This window comes from Hemiscyllium ocellatum, chromosome 8 (genome assembly GCF_020745735.1).
Source record: "Hemiscyllium ocellatum isolate sHemOce1 chromosome 8, sHemOce1.pat.X.cur, whole genome shotgun sequence".
NCBI lineage: Eukaryota > Metazoa > Chordata > Chondrichthyes > Orectolobiformes > Hemiscylliidae > Hemiscyllium > Hemiscyllium ocellatum.
Genome location: NC_083408.1, coordinates 70,922,732 through 70,946,834, shown reverse-complemented (window position 1 = coordinate 70,946,834; position 24,103 = coordinate 70,922,732). Strand labels below are relative to the sequence as shown.

General features: G+C 37.8%; 2 protein-coding genes across 8 annotated transcripts in view; one reads left to right on the top strand and one right to left on the bottom strand.

Moving 5' to 3' along the window:
- Positions 1-18,632, top strand: part of rtraf (RNA transcription, translation and transport factor) — a 32,300-nt gene extending 13,668 nt beyond the window's left edge. Inside the window, exons 4-8 of the mRNA XM_060829170.1 lie at positions 7,333-7,413; positions 9,002-9,090; positions 12,258-12,326; positions 15,123-15,171; positions 18,323-18,632. Of these exons, the coding sequence (XP_060685153.1) occupies positions 7,333-7,413; positions 9,002-9,090; positions 12,258-12,326; positions 15,123-15,171; positions 18,323-18,477 (443 nt within the window). The 3' untranslated portion in view covers positions 18,478-18,632. The remainder of the gene's footprint in view (positions 1-7,332; positions 7,414-9,001; positions 9,091-12,257; positions 12,327-15,122; positions 15,172-18,322) is intronic.
- A 2-nt stretch (positions 18,633-18,634) lies between these two features.
- nid2a (nidogen 2a (osteonidogen)) overlaps positions 18,635-24,103 on the bottom strand; it is a 127,645-nt gene continuing 122,176 nt past the window's right edge. For all 7 annotated transcript variants that reach the window (XM_060829167.1, XM_060829165.1, XM_060829163.1 and 4 more), the window contains 2 exons: positions 23,603-23,715; positions 18,635-21,811 (listed from right to left, as the gene is read on the bottom strand). In XM_060829167.1, the coding sequence (XP_060685150.1) occupies positions 21,801-21,811; positions 23,603-23,715 (124 nt within the window). In that variant the 3' untranslated portion in view covers positions 18,635-21,800. The remainder of the gene's footprint in view (positions 21,812-23,602; positions 23,716-24,103) is intronic.

The following is a 24,103-nucleotide window of genomic DNA, read 5'->3' as shown; positions in this document are numbered from 1 at the left end:
GGATTCTCCTTAACCCTATTTGCCAAAGCTATCTCGTGTCCCGTTTCTGCCCTCCTAATTTCCCTCTTAAGTATTCTGCCTTTATACTCTTCTAAGGATTCACTCGATCTCTCCTGCTTTTACCTGGCATGTACTTCTTTTCTTAACCAAACTTACAATTTCTCTTGTCATCCAGCATTTCCTGTACCTACTAGCCTTTTCTTTCACCCTAACAGGAATGTACTGTCTCTGGACTCTCGTTATCTCATTTCTGAAGGCTTCCCATTTTCCAGCGTCTCTTTACCTGCTAACATCTGCACCCAGTCAGCTTTTGAAAGTTCTTGCCTAATACCGTCAAAAATGGCCTTTCTCCAATTTAGAATTTCAACTTTTAGATCTGGTCTATCTTTTCCATCACTATTTTAATATTAATAGAATTATGGTCACTGGCCCCAAAGCACACTCCCATTGACACCTCAGTCACCTACACTGCCTTATTTCCTGAATAGGTCAAGTTTTGCACCTTCTCTGGTAGCTACGTCCACATGCTGAATTAGAAAATTTTCTTGTACACTCTTAACAAATTCTTCTGCATCTAAACCCTTAACACTATGGCAGTTCCAGTCTATGTTTGGAAGTTAAAATGCCCTCCCATAACCACATTATTCTTACAAGTAACTGAAAAAACCTTCCAAATCGGTTTCTCAATTTTCCTCTCACTATCAGAGGGTCTGTAATACAATCCCAATAAGGTGATCATCCCTTTCTTATTTCTCAGTTCCATCCAACTAACTTCCTTGAATGTATTTCCGGGAATATCCTCCCTCAATCCAGCTGTAATGCTATACCTTATCAAAAGTGCCACTCCCTCCTCTCTCTTGTCCCCCTTTCTATCCTTCCTATAGCATTTACATCCTGGAACATTAAGCTGCCAGTCTTGTCCATCCCTGAGCCATGTTTCTGTAATAGCTATGATATCCCAGTCCATTGTTCCTAACCATGCCCTGAGTTCATCTGCTTTCCCCGTTAGGTCTCTTACATTGAAATAAATGCAGTTTAATTTATCAGTTCTACCTTGTTCTGTGCTTTGTTCCTGTATGCTGTGACTATTTGACTAGCTTCTTTTCTCAACTCTACCAGTCTCAGATTGATCTCTTTCCTTAGTATAACCCTGGGTCCCAAAACTCCTCCTTACTAGTTTAAATCCTTCTGAGAGGTTGTAGCAAATCTCCCTGCCAGTATATTAGTCCCCTTCCAATTCAGGTGCAATCCATCCATCTTATACAGGTCAAATCTACCCCCGAAGAGAATCCCAATGATTCAGAAAATGTGAATCCTTCTCCCATACATGAGTTCTTCAGCCACACATTCATTTGCTCTATCTTCCTATTCCTACCCTCACCAGTTCGTTGCATTGGAATCAATCCAGGTATTACTACCCTTGAGGACCTCCTTTTTAAATTCCTGCCTAACTTTCTATATTCTCCCTTCAGAATCTCATCCTTTTCCCTTCCTATGTCGTTGGTACCAACTTGTACAATGACTTCCTGCTGGCCCCTCTCCCTTTTGAGAATATTCTGCACCCTCTCTGAGCTATCCTTGATCTTGGCACCAGGAAGGCAACACACCATTCTGATTTTTGGCTGCAGAAACGACTGTGCTCCTGACTAGAGAGTCCCTTAACACAATTGATTGCTTGGAACCTGATGTACCCCTCGTTACATTAGAGCCAGCCTTGATACCAGAAACTTGACTGTTCGTGCTACACTCCCCTGAGAGTCCATCACCCCTTACATTTTCCAAAATAGCATTCTTGTTTGAAATGGAGATAGTACAGTCGTCTTCTGTAGCTATCAGCATACCTTTCATACCTTTCTTGGAGTTAAACCATCTTCCTGCCTGTATCTGCGCCTTTTCTCCCTTCCTGTAACTGCCATTCCTCATTGCCTGTAACTGTAGTTTCAACTGATCCATTTGATCTGACAGGATTCGCAATCAATGACATTTATTGCAGGTATAATCCTCAGTAACCCTTAAACTCTCCTGAAATGATGATGGGCTGCACAGGGGCTCTGGCTTATTCTGAGCTACTTTTATCGAGCTACTCAAAGCCTGTGTCAGACAGATATAATTATCATGAGGATGCTCTCAATGTTTTCTGTTTCTTGATCAAGAGATGTCTGCTAGGAGATCTTGATCAGGGAGGGAAGCCAAAATGGAAGGCAGGCAGTAGATTGATTGAATATGTCTTTGTGGCCTGGCAATTGAAGTGCAGGGTAAATTGTTTCATCCAGCTTGCAGGTTTCCACAGTTGGCAATGTGAGGGCGTGTGATATTTAGAAAGAGTGGAAGCTAGGGGGATGGGATGTTGAGCAGAAGAATTTTGGAATTCAGTAAATATGCTTATTGTGAGAAGTCATTTGCTTACGTAGCTTGACAACTATGTAACAGTGTCGTCAAGGATTTGGTCCATGGTGCAGAAGGATTGAGTTCGGATGGCACAATAGATGTCATCAATATAGATAAATTTGTGAGATGTGCTTGTTGGGAAGTAATTTATATATAGGTTGAACAGTGTTGGGGCTACCAACTGAATCCAGTATTAGTCTGTTAGTTGGTCTTCTCCATTGGCTAATCCTACCCCAGGTGGACTCAGCTGGTACATTGGAATTTTCTAACAATTGTCTCGACTCTGTTTTTAAGCACTCTGTGCCATTTTAAAAACAGGCCAATATTTTAATGATTGTATCTTGGTGCTGTTGGATCTCTCAACAACCTATGTCTGTTTTTCAGGTTCTTTTGGGAGATATTTTTGGCAAAAGTAGTATTCCCAAGCATCCACGATTTTTGTCCTTCTAGTAGTCGGAAGTTTTGAGTTTGGAATGTACTGTCTGAGGGAGCCTTGGTGAGATACTGCAGTGCATTTTGTGAATGGGACACTTTGCTGTGACTCTTCCTCAGTGGAGAAGGAAGTTAATGTTGAAGATTGTGATTGTAGTAGCAATCAAATGGTGTACTTTATCTGGGTTAGTGTCAACCGTTTCAATACCTTTTTTGGAGCTGCACTCATCTGGACAAGTGTAGAGTATTCTATCATCCTCTTGATTTGTACCTTATTGATGGTAGACAGGCATTGGGAAACAGCAGGCCACAAAATTCCCAGCCTGTGACCTGTCCTTGGAGATGTGTTTATATAGTGAGCGTTTCTGGCATCATCTGGCTGTGCATTTCCATTGTTTGCAATTATGTATTGAGAAAGCCCACACTTGGAGCTGTAGGCCATCACTCTCTGGCACTGAGTAACCCCAGTCATGTGGTGGCTGTTGAAATTTCCTAAGTAAATGGTTGGGTGGGGCAGTATCTACCGAGCCTGTTCATTGCTGCCACCTAGAGGTTTGTGCATGTTACACTTTGGAAATTCCCAGGTGGAATTGTCATAAATGTGGTTCATGACAAGGTCAGATTTGACATGAGTTGCATGGCTGTATTTAATATGAGGGGAGTCGCACAGTAGTTCAAAAATTCTTGATTAATAGTGCTTTCTTTAGTTTCTGTGTCTGTCTTTTGGAGGCAAATGATGTTAGCTTTGGATGGCAAGCATTCAGTAAGGTGTTGCTTGGCAGCTGATAGGCCATCAACATTGTTATAAGATTGGAAAGCCCAAGCCATAAAGCCAAAGGGTTGCTCACTTTTGAGATTGGTGGTTCTGGGGTTACTGAGATTCCACAGTCTCTCTTCTGGAGTCCTTTAATTGTCTGTTGGAATTCAACCTGCTGGTGAGTTCATTTGCTTCCCTTGGGAGTGCTTAGATACTGATGGTGGGGGAAGCATGCTGCACAAATGCTGATCCATTGTTCCCTGATGTTTCTCTTGAAGTTCCTTGACTATTTGCCCGATGCATTCAACTGAACCTCAGCCCCTGAGCATTCGTTATAGTCAACATATGAGCGTCCTGGTTATGGTTAGTTTTCTATATTCTGCTTTTAAAATCTCAGATTTCCTCTTCAAGTTCCTGAAGTTCAACAGGTAAAAGAGTAATTATACATTAAAGGGCAGGGCACATGCAAAGTATGCTTTCCACCACCTTATCCTCCTTCACACTGTGACTTTATTTCTCTGTCCTTCCATTGATATGCCTCATTCTGAGTTAACATGCTGCAGCGAACAGAAGTCATTTGGTACCTCTTTGTACCAAAAAGTGCATAATTACTATTTCCTTATCTGTAGGATCACATTTTTCATATGCGTGAGGTGTTGATTATTTTGGGACGGTTTGTCAAGTGGATTGTTGGAGGCAAAAATATTTTAAACTGTTTCAAAAGTACATTACATGATAAGATTGGAATTTATGCTGGAATTGGCACTTTGTATTTGTGTGATTGTATTAAGTCTAAAAAAGGGGTTAACTTGCATAACATGAAATTTCCATTGTGAAAATGAGTATGTAGAAGGAAGTAGATTAACAGTAAAGAAAATAAGTTGGCATGTTAAATGTAACAAATAACTTTGCCATATCCAGTGTGGAATTGGACAATTGTCATCTAAAAATGAAATACTATAATAGCTAAAACAAGCATGGGAATGCAATGGCCTAGTGGTATTATTGCTAGACAATTAATCCAGAGGCCCAGGTAATGTTCTGGGGACCTAGGTTCAAATCTCACCACTGCAAATGGTGGAATTTGAATTCAGTAAAGAAAGATCTGAATTAAGAATCTACTGATGACAGTGAAATCATTTCAATTGTTGGAAAAAACCCATCTGGCTCATTAATGTCCTTTAGAGAAGGAAATCTGCAATCCCCACCTGGTCTGGCCTACATGTGACTCCATATCCACAACAATGTGGTTGACTCTCAGTTGCAAAAGACAAGGGCAGAAGCAGCCCTGTTGATTCTGCAAAGTCCTCTTTCCTAACATCTGGGGATAGTGCCAAAATTAGGAGAGCTGTCTCAAACCCTTCAAACAACAACCTGACGTAATCATGCTTACAAAATCATACCTTACAGACAATGTTCCAGATACCACCATCATCATCCCTGGATATGTCCTGGCCCACCAGTGGCGGCACAGTGGTATATAGTCAAGGAGGAGTTGCTCTGGAAGTCCTTAACATTGAATCTGGAAAATGAAGTCTCATGGCTTCAGCTTAAATGTGGGCAAGTACACTTGCTGACTACCATGCGGTGTCCTCTGTCAATGTTGAACATGATACTCCTTGTTGAACAACACTTGGAGCAAGTATAGAGGATGGCAGGGGCACAAAATGTACTCTGGATGGGGCATTTCAGTGACCACCACCAACAGTGCCTTGGCTGCAGTACTACTGATCGAGCTGGTGAGGTCCTAAATGGCACATTTGCTGGACTGCATCTGCAGCAGGTGGTGAGGAAACAAACTAGGGAAAAACATATTTGACTTTATCCTTACCAATCTGCCAGTTGCAGATGCATCTGTCCATGACAGTATTGGTAAGCATGACCACCACACAGTCCTTGTGGAGACGAAGTCTCACCTGCGCAATTGTATGGTGCTATCACCGTGCGAAATGGGACAGATTCTGAACAGATCTAGCAAGTCAAGACTGGGCATCCATGAGGCTCTTTGGGCCATCAACAGCAGCAAAATTGTATTCCAATACAATCTTAACCTTGTGACCCTCGCCCCTCAACCATTACCAGGGGAATCGACCCTTGTTTAATGACGAATGCATGAGGGCAAAACCAGGCTTACCTGAAGATGAGGTGTCAGTCTAATGAAGTCACCAAACTGGGTTATTTTCATGCTAAACAGCTTAGGCAGCAAGTGATCCCACAACCAACGGATCAGATCTAAGCTCTGCAGCCCTGCCACATCCAGTAGTGAATGGTGGTGGATGACTAAACAATTCACTGGAGGAGGAGGAGACTCCACAAATATTCCCATCCTCAAAGATGGAAGAGCCCAGCACATCAGTGCAAAAAGTAAGGCTGAAGCTTTAGCAGCAGTCTTCAGTTTGAAGTGCAGAGTGTATCATCCATTTCAGCTTCCTCCAGATATCTCCACTAGTACAGACACCAGTCTTCAGCCAGTTGGAATTACTCTATGTGGTACCAAGAAATGGTTGGAGACACTAGATACTGCAAAAGGCTACAGGCCCTGACAATGTTCTGGTAATAATACTGAAGACTTGTGCTGCAGAACTTGCCGCACCCCTAGCCAGGTTGTCCCAGTACAACTATAACATTGGCATCTACCCAACAATGTGCAAAATTGCCCAAGTATACCCTGTACATAAAAGGCAGTTAAAATCCAGCTTAACCAATTACTGGCCCATCAGTCTACTCTTGATTGTCAATAAAGTGATGGTAGGTGTCATCAACAGTGCTATCAAGCAGCACCTGCTGAGCAATAGTCTGCTCAGTGATTCCAGTTTGGGTTCTGCCAGGACCACTTAGCTCCTGACCTCATTACAGCCTTGGTTCAAACTTGGACATAGCTGAATTCCACACGTGAGATGAGTGTGACAGCCCTTGATATCAAGTCTGCATTTGATGGAGTGTGGCATCAAGGAGCCCTGACAAAGCTGCAATTAATGGGAATCCGGAGGCAAACTCTCCGATGATTAGAGTCATACCTAGCACAAAGGGAGAGATTGATTGTTGGTCAGTTATCTCAGCTCCAGGACATCTCTGCAGGAGTTCCTCAGGGTAGCGTCCTAGGCCCAACCATATTCAGCTGCTTCATCAATGACCTTCCCTCCATTAGAAGGTCAGAAGTGGGGATGGTCACTGATGATTGCACAATGTAGAGCACCATCTGAAGCAGTCTGTGCCCAAATGCGCCAAGATGTGGATAATATCCAGGCTTGGGCTGACAATTGGCAGGTAAAGTTCATGCCATACAAATTCCAGGCTATGACCATCGCCAATAAAAGACTATCTTTATATTCAATTAAAGAAAAATCATCATTAATCTGTTTCAAACAAAGAGCAACCAGAACCAGGGCTATTGAAGGGCTGTGGAATTTGCTTCCCCTTTTTAATGGATAAGGCAGAAACTGTATATGTTTACATTTGGATAGGTGGATCAAGGAAAACAAACTAATGGCTTAAAGTAAATATTCATAGGATATTTGCTTGGCAGCAGGCAAAGGTGCATCAGTGTTCCTTGCATGTGATTGCACTTGTATGCTAATTAGTTGAATATGTTCTCTAGTGTTGGCCTAACAAGCCCTCAATTGCAAATACCATTGTTACAAAATCAGGAGGTGAGTAATGATTGTGGTTTTGTTAATGCTAAACGCATATTGAGAAATTTCAGAAATGCAATGTTCAGTCAGTAAGCTTTTTAAACTGAATTTTTTCCCCCACAGTGGATAAATACAAGAATTGTACAGCAGAAAGTGTAAGAAATGATGCTACAAAAGGCACAGATCCACTTATTAATCTTGATGGTAAGTAATAGCCATGATCAACTATAGTTTACTTGTAAGAGGAGGAAGCATGATCCAAGTAATTATATGGGTTATCAATATTGACCAAAAAGTTGCAAGAAAGTTGAGTGGTACTGTTGATGGACAGTCTGCTAATACTGCAGAAGCTGTCAATGTCTGGAGGCTTTCATCATTGTTGGATTCATTTTACCTCTGGTGGCATGGTAGCTCAGAGGTTAGCACTGCTGCCTCACAGCACCAGGGTCCCAGGTTCGATTCCAGCATTGGTCTGTGTGGAGTTTGCATATTCTCCCCATGTCTGCGTGCTCTGCTACAGAAGATTGGAGAATAGGCACTGATCCTACAACCACGCACATGCTAAATGAAGATCTAGTGTTGAGCTAATTCTCCTTTCTTTCTTCCGCCTGCTTCACTGCGTTGTCGGGTGCTCAATAATATAAGTGGTGGCATAAATTAAAAATGACCTGTAATACAGGAATTAGGGTCAGGAATACTTTTAGGCCTATTTAAGCTAACAATGACTCCTGTCACTGCATGCAACTGAGATTACATCAGCTGCCTGGTCATAAGCTATAATGTGAAAGTGTGTAGGCTGTCAGTGTTTTTTTTTGTGAAACATCTTAAATCTTTGTTTGTAATCTTCATAACACTGAACAGATCTTTTCTGCTTACTGCTATTGAAAATTAGCTGTGTGCGCACTACCTTGCAGGTATCCCAACACATCAAGAACACAGTTGCTGGTATCATTGGTAAGGGCACTGCCCTGATAAATCAGCCAACCTAGCTGGTTTAAAGTCTTAACAAAGCCTGGCAATTATCTGTAAATTCCCATTTTCTGTTATATTCTCTGTGGCAGCACCTTGACCACCACGTCCACTTGCTGACCAATCAGCAGTCTCCTATTATACAGTATTAAATATTGGCTTTTCTCCCTTTCTGGTGGTATTGCAAATTGTCCTAATGAATGTAAGATCCAAAGTTTCAACAAAATGTCTGTCTTCATGGTACTTGAATTCTATGCTACCAAATAACTATTAATAAAAAATGTTTACAGATTGACAAGCACTGATTTTTGATGTGCTCTGCTACATGTCAATAGTATACAAATGCTCAATAAATATTTGACACTTGCTATTTCAGTGGAAATTCATAAGTCAATTTAAAATCAAACTTGACATTATCTCTACGTGTTACAACCCGTCCTACTTCAATAGTTCTGAATCACTGCTCCTAAATCTGTCCCTACTGAATAACCTGTTGTTCCATTTGGCATAGAACTTTCTACATCAGATGTAGCACAATATTCTATATTGAAAAAGGTTATACTTGTATAATTGTCATTGGAGGATTGGAACCATACAGTAATTTCCTCACCACTGTGTTTCTGGTTTCTCAGAGAAACATATACCCTGCAGAGGGTGCTATTACAGCTACTGGTGCTACAATGTTGCAAATTCTTTACAGCATTGAGTCAAAGTAAATTAGCTCTTTTGGTGACTTTGAATTTTCTAAATTGGATTAGCCCAAATTTACATTTTAAAAAACTTTTGAACAGTTTCAGTTCCATAACATTGTTTTCTATTATAGTTAACAACCCTGACTTTAAGGCTGGTGTGATGGCATTAGCTAATCTTTTACAAATCCAGCGCCATGATGACTACCTCGTAATGTTGAAGGTAAGCATACTGGGCTTCATTAGTGTTCCTTAAGGTGTTCCTTAGTGTCTTGCATAAAGTAAATTTTTGTCCTAGTAAAGCAAACGTTTAGTGACTACTGTATTGATTTCCTTACTTTGTAAAGTAAATACATCTCATTATATAAATTGAGAAAAATTGCAAATAATAGAATTGAAATCAGCAGAGAATGCTGGAAGTATGTAACAAGTCAATAAAGACCTGTGAAGAAAATACCGTAATTTTTAGGTTTTAGAAATTTTATCAGCATCTTATGAAATGAGTTAGGGAAGAAACAATTTACTTTCTTGTTACTTTAATTGACTCTGTGATCAGCAAACTGCTACCTGGAAAACTTAGCGAATGTCATGTTAGACAATGGAAATACAGTAAAACAAAAAAAAATGTGTAAGCAGCTGACAAGTATAAAACAAACTGGAATGTATAAAATACATTGGAAAGCTTCACTTAAAAATTGGAGAATGAGGGAATGGTGATGTGCATGCAGAAATTCTGAATTAATAGTGGAAAAGGCTAAAACATAGTTGGCCTGCTAGTCCCAAAAAAAAGCCTAATAGAGTATAGCTAAAGATCACCATTTCTCAGGCAAGAGGCAAAGTTGCAAAGGTGGAACCTTCAAGATAACCTTGGCCAATATGGGAATTGATCCCGCGCTGATGCCGTTACTTTGCGTTGCAAATCTGCCCTTCCAGCCAACTGAGTTAACTCACCCCTCAGTAATAGATGATTGGAAAGGCAGTCCAATAACTTAGAAACAATGGAGAGTTTTGAAGGAGGTGTTGATGCTGAGGTAAAGATGTAGGTGGTCAGCAAACAATCTTAAGCTGATGCAACATTTTCAGGTTTTACTGCTAAGGGACAACATGTACAAGAGAAATAGGGAGTGATGGTTGGATCTTTGGGCGACACAGAAGATAATAGCATGGAAGTAGGAAGAAAACCATTGCAGGTCATTTTTTGACTTCAGCTTTATAGAGGAGAATGGAACTAGGCGAATGCAAACCAATCCAGCTGCAAGATGGTGGAAAAGCATTGGGGAGGTTGGTGTGATCAACAATATGAAAGGTTGCTGACAGGTGGAGAAGGCATATTTTATCTGTTTTACACTGAGGATGTCATTTGTGAGTTTGAACCATTTCAGTGCTGTGACACGAATGCAAATATAATGAAATTCTTTCAAATATAGAGGTATTATAAGATTCTTGTGACACTGGTAGTTCCCCTACATGAGTCAGGAGGCCTAGATTCAAGTCCCACTTGCTTCATATCCTATCCCCTCTGAGCAAGTTGATTAGACAGTATCCAAATATTGAGTTGTGTGAGAGATGAACACAGGTGTGGAAGACACTACTATGTTCATGGACTTAGGAAAGGTAAGGGAAGTTGGAGATAGGGTATTAGTTATCCGTGGAGAAGGTTTTGTACGTTGAGGACTGCTTTGATGATGGCAGAAAGGAAGTTGGAAGGCACCCTTTGAGAAAGGTTATCTCTTGATATAGGAACCAGGAATAGAAGCTGTGTGGTCAACAGTTTAATGGTAAGTGGGTCAAGGGTGTAGCAAGTGTGGCTTCATGAATAAGCTATGCGGGAAAGAGCACAAAGTAGAATGAACTAAGAGAGAAGTAAGTTCAGGGCGAAGGCAGTGGCAATCATTGAGGGAAACTTGGCTCAGTGAGCTAGGGCAACAAAAGAATCAGCAGCTGATAGGTTGGTCTCAAATGGGTAACAACAGAGTCCACAACCACCTTCACATTGATGATGTTGGAGGAAGGAAGCGGGCTTTAAGAAATAAAAAAAAATGGATACTTATTTTAGGTTTTAGGTTGACTCTTGCATACTGTGCAATGTTGGCAGGTGAGAATGGAATCTGGTGATGCTTTGTATGGTCTAGCCAGATTCGATGGCTATACTAGTTGTGTTCAAATGAATTGGAAGGGTGTTTTATTGAGATGGACATTGGAAGTAGAGAGGATGAAGGGGATTGTGGATGGAGAACAACACAGTGTGATCAGCAGTGGCTGGACCCATGATTAAAACTGAGAGAAGCAAGGCCAGGGTCAGGAATGTGGCTATGAATAATAAGGAAGCTTGAATGGAGGGAGAAAGGAGGATAAGAACTTGAGAGAGAACTTGGTGAATTGAAATCGAAGTTGAAACCACTGAGGATAAGAAGTAATTTGGTGCTGAGGCTGTGGGAAGAAAACAGTGTGCATTTCTGATGAGAAAATATTTATGGTGCTTGATATATTCATTGTGTTCTGTAATGTTACTAATGCAAATCTTCTGGGTAAACCTCAAGAGTTAAGTGTTGGTGGCAATCCAAATTACTTGGTTAGAGCCAATGCATAAGATGGCTGTTTCGATTCTATTTCTCATTCATTCTTGCTGTTCTCCCTTCTGTTGCAGCTGTTACTACTATCAGTGTGCCTCATTCAACTTTGAAGGCCTTGGGTTAATGTTCATTCCTAACATTTACTGCTATAGCTATCCTATTTGTGAACAAAAAGATCAATGAAAAATGGCAGTGCTGACTCTGCATATAAAATAATTTAGTAACTAGGCCACTCCTGCTGGGATAGCAAATGGAAATAATTGTGCACTTTTCAAAGTACCAGTTGAAATAGCACTTTTTCAAATGTACTTATGCCCATATTTTGAAGCAAGTGTATTAGGAGAAATTTTCTTGGAGAAAGAAAAATATTTTGTTTAGCACCTGTAAGGTGTACGCTCTTACTGAGATTTAATCTTGGTTAGAACATCATTTGATTTTAGCTGACTATTGTATTTATACTTTTACTATGGTCAATTAAAAATACCTCAAGACATTGGATATTATTTAAAAAAAAGATATAAGCACTGAAATGCACAACTAATTTCTCAAACTGTAAACAATGGGGCTAATGTCTTCCCTGTGGAGTTATAAATGAAGCCAGTTTGTGAAATTGATTCCATATGTTAAGCAATGAAATCTGTAGGTCTTAGTGAATAGTATGATTTGCCTTGCAAAGTTGATATAATTAGCTATAAGGAAATTCTTCTCAGTTGGATAAGAAATTGTGCAAGTCCTACAGTTGAACTTGGGATCAAAGATGTTTGCTTTTAAATTTTTGTTTTAGCACCAACATATATCTTTCAAATTTTGATTTTAGGCCATTCGCATTTTGGTACAAGAACGGTTAAGCCCGGAGGCCATTGCAAAAGCAAACCGATCAAAGGAGGTAAACAATGTTTTCTAAAACAGTTTGAGATGTAAATTATCAGTACATTGTTCTCTTTTAGTATTGTTGTTATAATTGAATAAAATATGGAATTCTGTGAATCTTTTATTACTCAAGTCTGGCTTGACATTTAAAGAGAAGGACTGATTGTTTAAAATAGACTGAAAAGAAAGGATGTAACTCAGTACAAAGATCAAGCCAGAAAAGCAATGTTTGAGCTGTCCAAACCGGTTTTCTTGCGAATACGTCTGTTAATAGATATATATGCATTATACCACATGCTAGCAAGTTGTAGTAGGTGAAAGCCAGATTTAATATGTTAGAAGCCTGGTTAGCCTTCGATAATGGAGGAACATGATAGGTTTTACAGCTTTCAAGAAGCTCGTGCTGCCCTGTAAAGAAAGTATATTATATGTATTTGCCTGGAATACCCAAGATATGAAGAAAATAAATTAATTGATATGCGATAAAATTTCCACAAAGTTTGTCTGCCTTTGAAATATGTTGTATATATAAAATGAATGAAATGACAAGTCTCACTAGAGACCATCTCATCAAAATAAAGTCAACCTGCTAAATGAAAAGAGCAGGAATATCTGCAGAAAAGGCTGTATATGGGGGTCTTTAATAAACTTGAATACACCACATTGCTAAATTTGCCTCGCAGAAATTTACTCTGGTCAAGTTACTATGAATGACTCGTCCATGTAGTGTATCTTGTTACAATTGCCAGAGTACAACCTCACAAAGTTCTTCAGTCAGAGTGAAGGAAGAACACAATAATGGACCTATACTTTTCTGATTAGAGGAAATTTCTTTTTGTGTTTTCTTCGCACTTTTACCCAATTTTTGCAGATTAGTCTACTTTGTCCCAGCTCATTCAACTTTTATTCATACTTATCAAACAAAGCAGACAAATCTGTTGGGTGGCTCAGTGGGTTAGCATTGCTGCCTCTCAGCGCAAGGGACCTTGGTTCGATTCCACCTATTTTCAATCAACCTTTTCAGAAATAATATTGCACACATCCAGAGCAGGTGGGACTTGAACCTGAGCTTCCTGGTTCAGGGGTAAGGACGCTCTCACTGCAGCAAGTGTGTTAACAGATGATGAACCGCGGTGGGCAGATGGTGCTAGAATACAGATCAGCAATGATGTAATGGCAAAACAGGCTCAGGGCTGAGTGACAGCCTTGTTTGTAAATCAACAATAACATCATAAATCTATTAACATCCACTTCATTGACCCAGCGCTAAAGATACTCTCGAACCTTTTTTGAAATATGTGCAACTTTCAACTCTCCCTCAACTTTTTCAAGAGACATTTGTATCCATGTTGTACGTAGTAACATTTTTAAAGATTTTTTTGTCAGCCGGTTGTGAAGTGTTATTGACACACCTCTGAAGCAAGTGGGTCTAAAATCCTTCTAGCTCAAAGATAGGGACACTGCCATTCTGCCACAAGAGACCTCCATTTGCAGAGGATACTCTTGCTAGGAAACCCTTATTCTGTTGTTTAATGGCATTTTTTGGTTGTTTTGTATATTGCAATTTGTTAATCACTAATAATTAATAAAATCTCGTCTCTGATGACCACTGATTAGTGTTGATTTAAAACATTGATATTTGTGCTAAGGGTAGAAAATGCATGGAACTAGGATTGAGCAGAGAGCCCACCTGCTGGTAATAGAATGATTTCAGTCCTATTAAACTGACTGCCTCTACATACATACTATAGGATTCTCATGGGTAACAGAAGCATATTCATAGTAATGTATTTAAACTCTCCCCAGGACTGTTACCGTATGCTGAACCGCCAGTAAAACATTTTGTGTCCAAAGATGCCAAGGATGCATCCTAATCAATGTTAGACAATAGTGTTCTCAAACCCTCTCAGTTCATAACTATTTTCCTTCTAGCCCAATTAAGATCGTGCTACCTTCCTGTCCCCTAATTCGTGTAATATTAGTCCTCTTTAGTACCACCCCAAAAAACGTTTCCACCTTTTTCTAGCTATTCTCCCACACCAACACTTCAGGTTACTTTTTCCCTTTCCCTCTCATCAAAATCAACTACTTTTATCTATCCCTTTTATGATTATCAGTGTCCTGTTTGGGATCTTAATTTCTTTGATCCTATCTGAATCTAATGGCTAATGTAGCAGAACAGTTTCCCATCTGCTTTTGTTGCTACATCTATTGTTCTTGAGTTCCTGCCTATGCTGTAGAAAGCCACATCCTAGACATTAGCACTGGAAACTATATAGTGAACAGGCAGAAACCCGTCCTTATGCAATAACACCATTTGATGAGAGGAACTGGTGAAGAACAGTGTGGTCCTAGCTGTGCAGACTTTTGTCAGCAAATGCATACCAGATTCCCAAACATTCATTGTCAGCATGAAGCACTGCCAGCTGGCATGTTGCCAACTATTTTTCTGCCCTGTGGGTTAGTCTGTGCTCTCAGATTAATTATCCTCAAATGTTAACTTTTATGTTTAAGAATCAACTCTGCTCTGAACAGTAAGTTTAAAATGACTATATCATATCTATAGTTTTAAGACTTTTTTTTACTGTTTATAGTTAATTAATGCTGAGTAAAATATTTATTTCTAATGAAGGATTGTGAAAGTGTTGATCCATTGCTCTGCCCAGCCAACCATAAGTGAAGCAAGGAATCGATTCAGTTCTACCGGATGGCTGTGGTTCAGTTATACAATTTTGCTAATACAATACAGCACAGGAACACTTCCTTTGGCCCACTAAGCCTGTGCTGATAAACAATTCTATTTGTTTTTCAGGGCTTAACTGTATCTCTAGAAAAACATCTACTTGGTTTTGATACTGGAGGTAAGTAGAATGACATTGAAATGAAAAATTTAAAACCTCTGGTTTAACTGCATGCTGTAATTCCCATATGTAAATACCATTAACGCAGAGGAAGACTACGTAGCTCATCACAGTGCTAGCTTGCTAATTCCATCCCCAATTCTATCCCTGTAGCCCTACAAATGTTTTTCTTAATTTTGCATGCCCACCATGCTTTTAAATTAATTGTCTTTCCTTTCACACACTTAAATCCCTCTTAACCAGATATATGTACTTTGAATAAAAACTTTGTTTTTAAGTAATTTGCAAATGTGTTTGTTTTACATACTGATATAGGTTTCAGCATAGCACTCCACACTTCCTAGTTGCTGAGGATTCATTGAAACCTCTGTTCCCCATAGAACCTCTCATTACATCTCACTTAATCAATATAATTATTTTACCTTCCCTCATACATACGGGCCCACTCACCCTGCGCGTACACTTGCACTTAGTCACTCAGCAGCTGAGGCTTAGGATACACTATTTCTCGCACCCCTCAACTGAGACTTGAACCTTTATGTATTTTGAATCCTTCTGGCTTGCATTACCATTTCATTTCTAATTGAAAAAAATTATTAAAGTTTTCAACTCCAATTTAGTTCTATAAAATAATGGATTATTAAGAGACATTGATTTTGTTGCTGTTTAAAGGTGGCATAGGACTTGGTTTTTGAAAATGTATAATGGGAACTTTTAAAAACCAAATGTATATATGTAAACCAAATTACTAGCATTGTACAGTCTTTCTGCAACACAATTCATGCCATGTCCCATTGCTTGAATTTAAAAATCCAAAATGCATTATAACATTGCCTGAAAAGTGAATAATCACAATTTCAATGTTTCCATCCTTCGTGATTTTATGATTTGTGTGTGTGTATAAAATTCAAAATTCTAAATAAATGCTTGTCTATTTTGCCGAATCTTGTTACTAGGTTATTACAGAATTTATTCTGTCTCGTTATTTTAATTTCTGGTTTCTATATTGACCAGTGCTTTAAAAGAGCAGGAATTATTTGACGTTAAATCTCTCTTCAACTTTTTCAATCAACACTGATGTTTAATGTTTCTGTGAGCAGTAATCGAAATGCCACATGTCTATCCTTTTTCCTTATTTTTCCCACTCATTCAACCACCAATGTAACATTTTAAAATTTAGTTTGTTCTCAAGTTATGTAAATACACTAGTTTGTTCAAAGGCTTACTAGCTGTACTTTCTTTAAAAAAAAGTCTCCTCTACTGTAAGTATTTTTAACATTCAATCTTCTGTCCTAGCGAGAACCTACATTTTTTTTAAGGAAACCTAAAAACTACAGGCTAGGAATAGAAATAGGCCATGTGGCCCTCTAAGCTTGTTACATCATTTAGTGAGGTTCATCGCTGATTTGTCTGAATTGCATGTTCACATCTACCCCACTGCCTTTAATTTTTGCTAAACAAGAATATGTCTATCTCTGCCTTAGAAATATTTGATGACTTTCTTTGTACTGCCTTCTGAGGCAGTGTGTTCCAAGGTCTCTTCACCCTGGAAAATTTATCCTCCCCTCTATACTGAAAACTGTCCCCAGAAGAGAAAATATCCTTTCCACATTGCTGCCAGACCACTCAGGATCTCAGTCTTCAATCAAATGACTTCTAACCTTTCTAAACTATAATGCAATCAAGTCCAGCCTGTGCAGTCTTCTCTAATAAGACTATCCAATTATTCCAGGTATCCATCTAGTAAACCTCAGAATTGTTTCAAATTATTGGCAACCTCCTTCAAACAAGGGGACCGAAGCCAAACGCAGTATTCAAGATGTAGTCTCACCCTATATAAATGAAGGATAGCATTCTTACGTTTCAGAAGGATCGCATTCCATTCTGCAGTAGTTCTCCATTTAAATAATACTGTTTTTATATTCTTCCTGCCAAAGTGTATAACTTCATAATTTCCCACATTTTACTTCATCTGTCAGATTTATTGTCTGCTCAAACTTACGTTGTTCTGATTTTGCTTCCCATGTTATGTAAGGAGTTTGATTTATATATTTGAACATTTGAGTTTAGATTTCTGAATTTAAACTAGTGACATGGGTTTTCTGTGTTGAAGGAGTTTAATATTGATTAACCTCTGTAACCATGGTGATTTATTTTTTAAATGTTGAGAGAAAGACTTTCAGAATATAACTGGTCTGGTTTGCTATGTTCATTTGTAAATCTTTTCCCAATGTAAACAGTTGTGCATTAGGCTTAGTTTGAGAGGTTAGGGACTTTTTGTTTCCTTTTGATTAGGGATGCATTAATAGCTTGGGGAAATTCTTTTATTGTTTCAATTTGGGCAGTCATCGCTTAAGCTGGATGTGGAAAGCAATTGTTCCTGAGAAAGGGAGAAGATAGTTAGAACTGTTTAAAAAAAAAAGATTGTAATGAGTTAGCAACAGTACAGACCAGTTTGGTTAAAATAAGAGGCTATCAGATTTCTAAGACTAGGATTGAAGCCATAGATAAGTTAAACCATATGTGGGACAGAGAAGGGAATTCTGAGTTTTAAAAGCATCAATGGGATTGTATTTTTACTGTTTTGAAACCTTTAAATATATTTAATGTAAATTGTTTTGTTTATTCTAAGTTAGCTTCATTTCTTTTGCGTAATAAATTGTTTTTAATTGTTAAAACCAAATCTGCGATATTGTGTGCTTCTATTTCAGTGTAAGCACAAGTTAAAATCCAGATTTCAATCTGGGATCTGTCTCTGTGTACATGGAAGAATGCAGCATGGGGTCCCATACCTTTATGTAATAGTCATATCATTTTTTCAGCATAATTTAATTCTAGTGCCTTCAGGTAGCTACAAGGTCATAAACGTATAATTTAATTCAGTGTAAAATGTACTGCCTTTTACATTATACATCTGCATTTATCCTTTGAAGAAACTGATTCTAATTGATCAGGTCCACATACTCTGAGGATTTTAAACCCTGGGATTAGTTGGTTGAACTTGCTATGTTAGTAACTTGATCCATTTCTGTAACACTTATATCTGTTCCAGTTGTTTAACTTGACTTTTAAATTGCTTAATTCCATTGCTGGTGAATTTGTCAGATTTTCATGATATTTGAAATAACTATAATTGAATTGGTTTGAACAGATGCCACCTTGAATGAGGCTGCAAGAGTCCTCCGGTTGCTGCATATAGAGGAACTACGAGATCTTCAGACCAAGATTAATGAAGCTATTGTAGCCGTTCAGTCAATTATAGCTGATCCTAAAACTGATCACAGGCTGGGAAAGGTTGGAAGATGATTAAAAGGTGGAAATAGTTGGAACTTTGCACTGTTTGTATTTTGAAACTCAGAAATTGACAAAAGGAAATAACTTTTGACCCCACAAGATTAAATAGTCTTATTGGCAAACTGTTCACGGAAGTGGAATAAATGCTAAAACGTGAGAAATTACAACATTTGTTTCTTGAATTTTATTGTTAAATTGGAACAAAGTTACAACAGTGTGGTTACAAGTGTATTGTCAAGTTAAACACATTCCAGGTAATGTACATGCTTCACAATAGGAAATAGCAAAAAAGTACAAAATTAACTGTTCAAGTTGTTAAAATTATTGTTGATGTGCAAGAGAAAAGTTTGCATGGAGAAAGCACTACAATGTATGATGTAAAATGAAACATTCAAAACAAGTTTGAGAGCAGGTTCCTTTAATAAATGTTTGTCGATAGTAAAACCACAAGACCTTGTACTAATCAATATTTGTTAAATATTTTAGTGAATATTATAATTGGAAAAGCTGAATAATTTATACTCTGTTCTGTGGTAACCTGCAGTGAATCCTAGTTCGAGCCAATTGAAAATGATAATGGTTATGGAAAAGGCAGTTTTGCTATCTCCACCTGGAGAAGCAGGTTAGAAATAAAAACAGGATTATTTTAAAAATATTTAGTGTTTGAAAAGCATGATAGAATCACAAATTCTGTACTGTGGATTAATTAATGAAACAATTGAAGGGTCAGATTTTTTTTTAACTTGTCTGCCAGTTCTTATTCAACTATTTAAACATAAAAGGTGTTATACCAAATTACCGAATACTAGTTAAATATTTTTGTGGCTTCAGTTTTTTGTCATGCTTTAAGAGTATTCAATATCATTAGACACTTTGAAATCACTTTTTGTGTAACTGTAATATAGGATCAATAGTGCAGATCGGTGTCAGATTTTGCAAACTATGTCTACTCCCAGACAATTTTTGCAATTTTAAAGCATGATTAAAGTGTTTAAGGGATATAAATATTCCTTTTATATTGTTTATTACCAATTCCTGGCTCAACAAATATTGAGGCTATCAACACTAACCAAAATTATGGAATAAATGGAAGAGCTACTTCTGGAATCTTCACATATGCAATAAAACTTCAAAGTCAGGAAATTCCTTTTGATTTGCCTTACTCCCACTGCATCTCTCTGATGCACTAATGAAACACAATGAAGTATATGAAGTTGTAGTGCTTGCCCAATAGGCTGAAAAATGTTGAGTGAATTTAATATAATTTGCACTACCTAGTTTGTATTTTGTGCCTCCTTAGGTGTTCTTCCATCTTTTGGAAGAGACGAGCTGTTGCTTGTCTTGCTTTTATAGCTATTGATCTCTTGGAGAGTGGTGCTACGTTGGTTTCACTACCTATAATTGTAAATTGACGTGCAGAAGTTCACTAAAATTCTGGACAGCTTCAGTGTGATAGAGCAGGGTGAGCACTGTTCTTGCAATGACTAAATGTTACTTGGCAGAATACCTTTGTGATAAAATGTCAAATTGTTTAATAAGAATCAATTCCACGTTACAAAGAGTGCCTTGATTAAGCACAACTTATTTTTTAGAAGGTACTATTTTTAAACTTCAACCACCCCCCCCCCCCAAAAAAAAAGAATGTTTTAATAGCAATGTGATTATTTTTAAAGCAATATTAAATACATAATTGCTATATTGTTCTGTACTGAGACTCTTCCTAATCTAGTTTGGAAGCCTGTTGCAAAATACTGCCATAATTTCCTGATGAGGAAAACAACTGGGTTATCCAGAGGTATTTCTTCCTGCCACACATGGCTCTGTTTGGTACCCAGATCTAGGAAATGCTGCATGTCTGAAGTCCAGTTTGTGAACTGTTGTTTACTATTGTTACTGTAACTGAGCTCATCACCACCATGACACGGTACCTTTTATGTAAATCACTAATATTTACTTGTAACAGGAATACTGCAACAGAACAATATGCAGAATAAATCCACATGAGGCAAAACTCCACATTGGCATCATCAGCACTGAACAAGTTGACTGCTAAATAGGCTATTTAAAACCAGTCTTGTATTTGGGAAATGTATAATGATTGCATATTAATCAATGTGTAAACACTTTAGTGTGCCATCTTTCAGGGAAAAATATATTTAATTTTGAGGTTGTTTTACAATATTCATGATGTCCAATGATTTTTTTAAATTTGTAGTTTGGCAATTTTTTTTGCTGTTGAAAAGTAAGCTCAGGTCAAATATGATTTAATATGAATAATACTGCAATAGTCTGACATGTCCACTGACATTTTGGGTTTTGTTTGTGATATATATCATACACCTGAATATCTTGGGCTAGTCATAAATGATGTTGAGCAGATGTTGCTTTACTGATGATACACAGGCATTTTACAATAAGAAAATCAGTATTGCTATACTTTTGTTCCAGACTAAATCTTCTACTGTATCAGTCTTTGGTTCAACTTGTAACATCGCTTTCTGGTTAAAACAGTTTTGGTTAGAAAAATATTTTCAGTCTAAACAGGAACTAATTTTATTTTATTGGACTATGGTACATTCATATCTGATTCTTCTATGTACTCTATGTAGCTTGTCAAGGGTAACAATTGCAACAATAGCTGACTGAATAACTGAATCCTGTTAAGTTTTAGACATCAATTCAGGATGTCAAATCTGAAAATCACAATTGTTTACAGTTATTTGAAACTAACTGTTAAATATTTCTGAAATAAGTGCAGTAACTTCTAGATGATGAGAAAGAAATTGAAACATTTTGCCAGCCTTTCAGAAAAGAATTCAGCCAGTCCCCAGGTTGTGAACGGGTTCCGTTCTGGAATCTGCTCACAAGTTGATTTGTACGCAAGTTGGAATGCCTTGCAGGAAAGAGTAAAGCAGCTGTTCATAGGTACAGGAAATGTTTGTATGGTGCTGTATCACTCTGTTAAATAATCTCTGGAGTATTTTATTCCATAGTTTGTGCTTTTTCTTCACTGCATCATATACTTGATATGTGTCCATCACACAACTATTTATGCTTGTGTTCTTTAAATTTCAGAATAAGTGACGAGGTATTGACCATGTATTCATACCAGTCACTGAGTCCACTAAAAACAAAAAGGCAGCACAGTAGTGAGTTCTTGAAAATCATGAGGTATGGAAGCTCTCTGAAAAAAAATAGTTACCATGTAACATTTTCAGTTCCCTACTAACAATGGGAGGAAAAGTACAGACCAATCCATGCAGCATTGTGCGCCAATAGAGCTCTTCCTCCAGATGTAGTATGCTGAAATACAGTTGTCATTACCAGCACAATCATTATTTGCTTCCTGCCAGGAGAGGAAAAAAGGTAGATTAAATGATACTGTGCAAGTATTCCTCATGGCGATGTTAAAACAGATAAAGCTGTCTTGTTGAATTTTATTTGTAGCTGTTGATGCTAGTTTAGTTTTTCTTAACTAAGAATAATACTTTGCTAGTTATCAAATTTATCCTGGTAAATAAAAATTGAAAGAATCGCAAATGCTATCATTTCAGAGGATGGTTCACATGACCCGAAATATTAACTCTGATTTCTTTTCACCGCTGCCGACAGACTTGCTAGCTTTTCTGGCAGCTTCTGTTTTTATTCATCCTGCTAAAGAAGGGCAAGAATTTAGTTATTCCACATTTCTTTTACTTAAGAATTCTACAACTGAGAATAGAGAAATCCATTGTGAAGTCATTGAAAAGTGACCATAGCTTGAACATAGATGCAAAATGAAATGAAATTAGATGGGTATAACTTAAGGATATAAAGGGAATTGAATAATTATTTAAAAGGGATATTGTGCAAGGGAATGAGTAAATGGCAGGGCAATAGCACAATGTCCTGAATGGCGTACTACTATGCTGTAACACTTGTGTGCTTCAGAACATTAAGGACTGACTCAACAAAGTATTTTTTGTCTTAAAGGAATGTACTTTTTCCTTTGAAAAGCAAACATTATTTCTTGAAGTACTGGTCTTGCACATGTATTTTTCACTTTCTACTGTAACAAATTCCCCATCACACACATTTATAATTAACCTTAAAACTGTTATTTCAGATTGAAATACATCTTTTTCAAACTTAGTGATTGTTAGCATGATAGAATGTTCCATTATTTCCTAAAGATTCTTTTACACTTATTAATTAGTCCCCTCATTGCAATTGCATTAGTGTTTGCAATAGATCTAAAACAGCCAGCGCCCTAGTTAGTTCTTAACATATTGTCTCCTACATTCAAAGAATGTTTCCTCCATATCATTGACACTCTGTACATTTACGCAATCTATAAGTAGATAGAAGTGTCTCATTATTATTGCATTTCCCTTACTTATATGCATGTCTAATTCTCCGATTTAGATCATGCTCTACATTACCACATTGGTTAATGTACCACTGCTATTAATAGGTGGGCTATAAACCACTCGCCTAATGTTTGCTGCTGAAAGATATGTTCCAAAAATGAAAACAAAATGGACAACCAAGTCCATTTGTGACGTTGGTTGAAGTATAATGGTTGGGACACAAGAACTCCCTCCCTGCTCCTTTAATTCCATGAAATATTTTAGATCTCCGAGCACAGAAGCTTGTGTTCAATCCTCATTCTGCAATAAGTATTCCTTCTGTACTGCGTATGTGTGTCAGGCCAATATTGTGTCTTCATAGAACCATGTGGTTTGAACCCATGACCTAATGTACTCCATCAACTTGTTAGGTCATCAAGACCCAGCTTTGCAAACTTTGCTTCGAAACTTCTTTTACAACTACATGCAAGTTCTTATTCAGATAGTGCTGTTTGCGAGCAAAAATAAGAGCGCCCTTAAATAAGTTTTATTTTCTTTAATTTTAAAATTTTTCGATCTTAAGTATGAGGCGCTGGAGTAAATCAAATAATGTTAATACTTGATCTGCACCAGCAAACCTTTAAACAAGCAATAGAAAGAGGCTACAACCTTTTAAGACACCTTTGGGTAATAGAAATTGCTTTTAGAACAGTGTTTCAGGGAGGGAGTAATATCACAAAGTATACATTTCTTTTCAATTTAGAATTGCTATTCCCTCTCAAGAACTTTCCAATTTTGTATCCTCTTACCATGCGGACAACGAGGGTAGGCGACAGTTATTCCGTACAGATGTGATCTTTGATCAGGTAGGTACTCATCAGTAATTTGGTTATTATCTTTAGATACAACTATAATTCCATCTCTGGAAAAAAAAAAGCAATTGAATCATTCAGAAATGCTGATTCTATGTTTGGAGCAACTAGAAAGAAAAAAGTAAAATAGTGGATAGAAGGAGTGATCTTCAGACATTGATCTAATTACGGGCTTCCAATAAATTATAAACATGTTAATCTTTGCTCTGGTGAATCCCTCAATTAGATTTTTATTTGAAGTTGTTCTGATATTTGTTATGTATAACATTCCTTGTTTGTATTTGTTTTATTTTAGTCCTTAAATAGACTGCCATGTCTTGTTCCCATCTGCCCACCAGTGGGAGCAATTTTTCATTGTTTACCTACAGTAGGATGCCTAGGTTGCTCTCTGTATTGGCAGCTCCACTCCCCATTATTACATTGCTCTCGCTTTTGGCT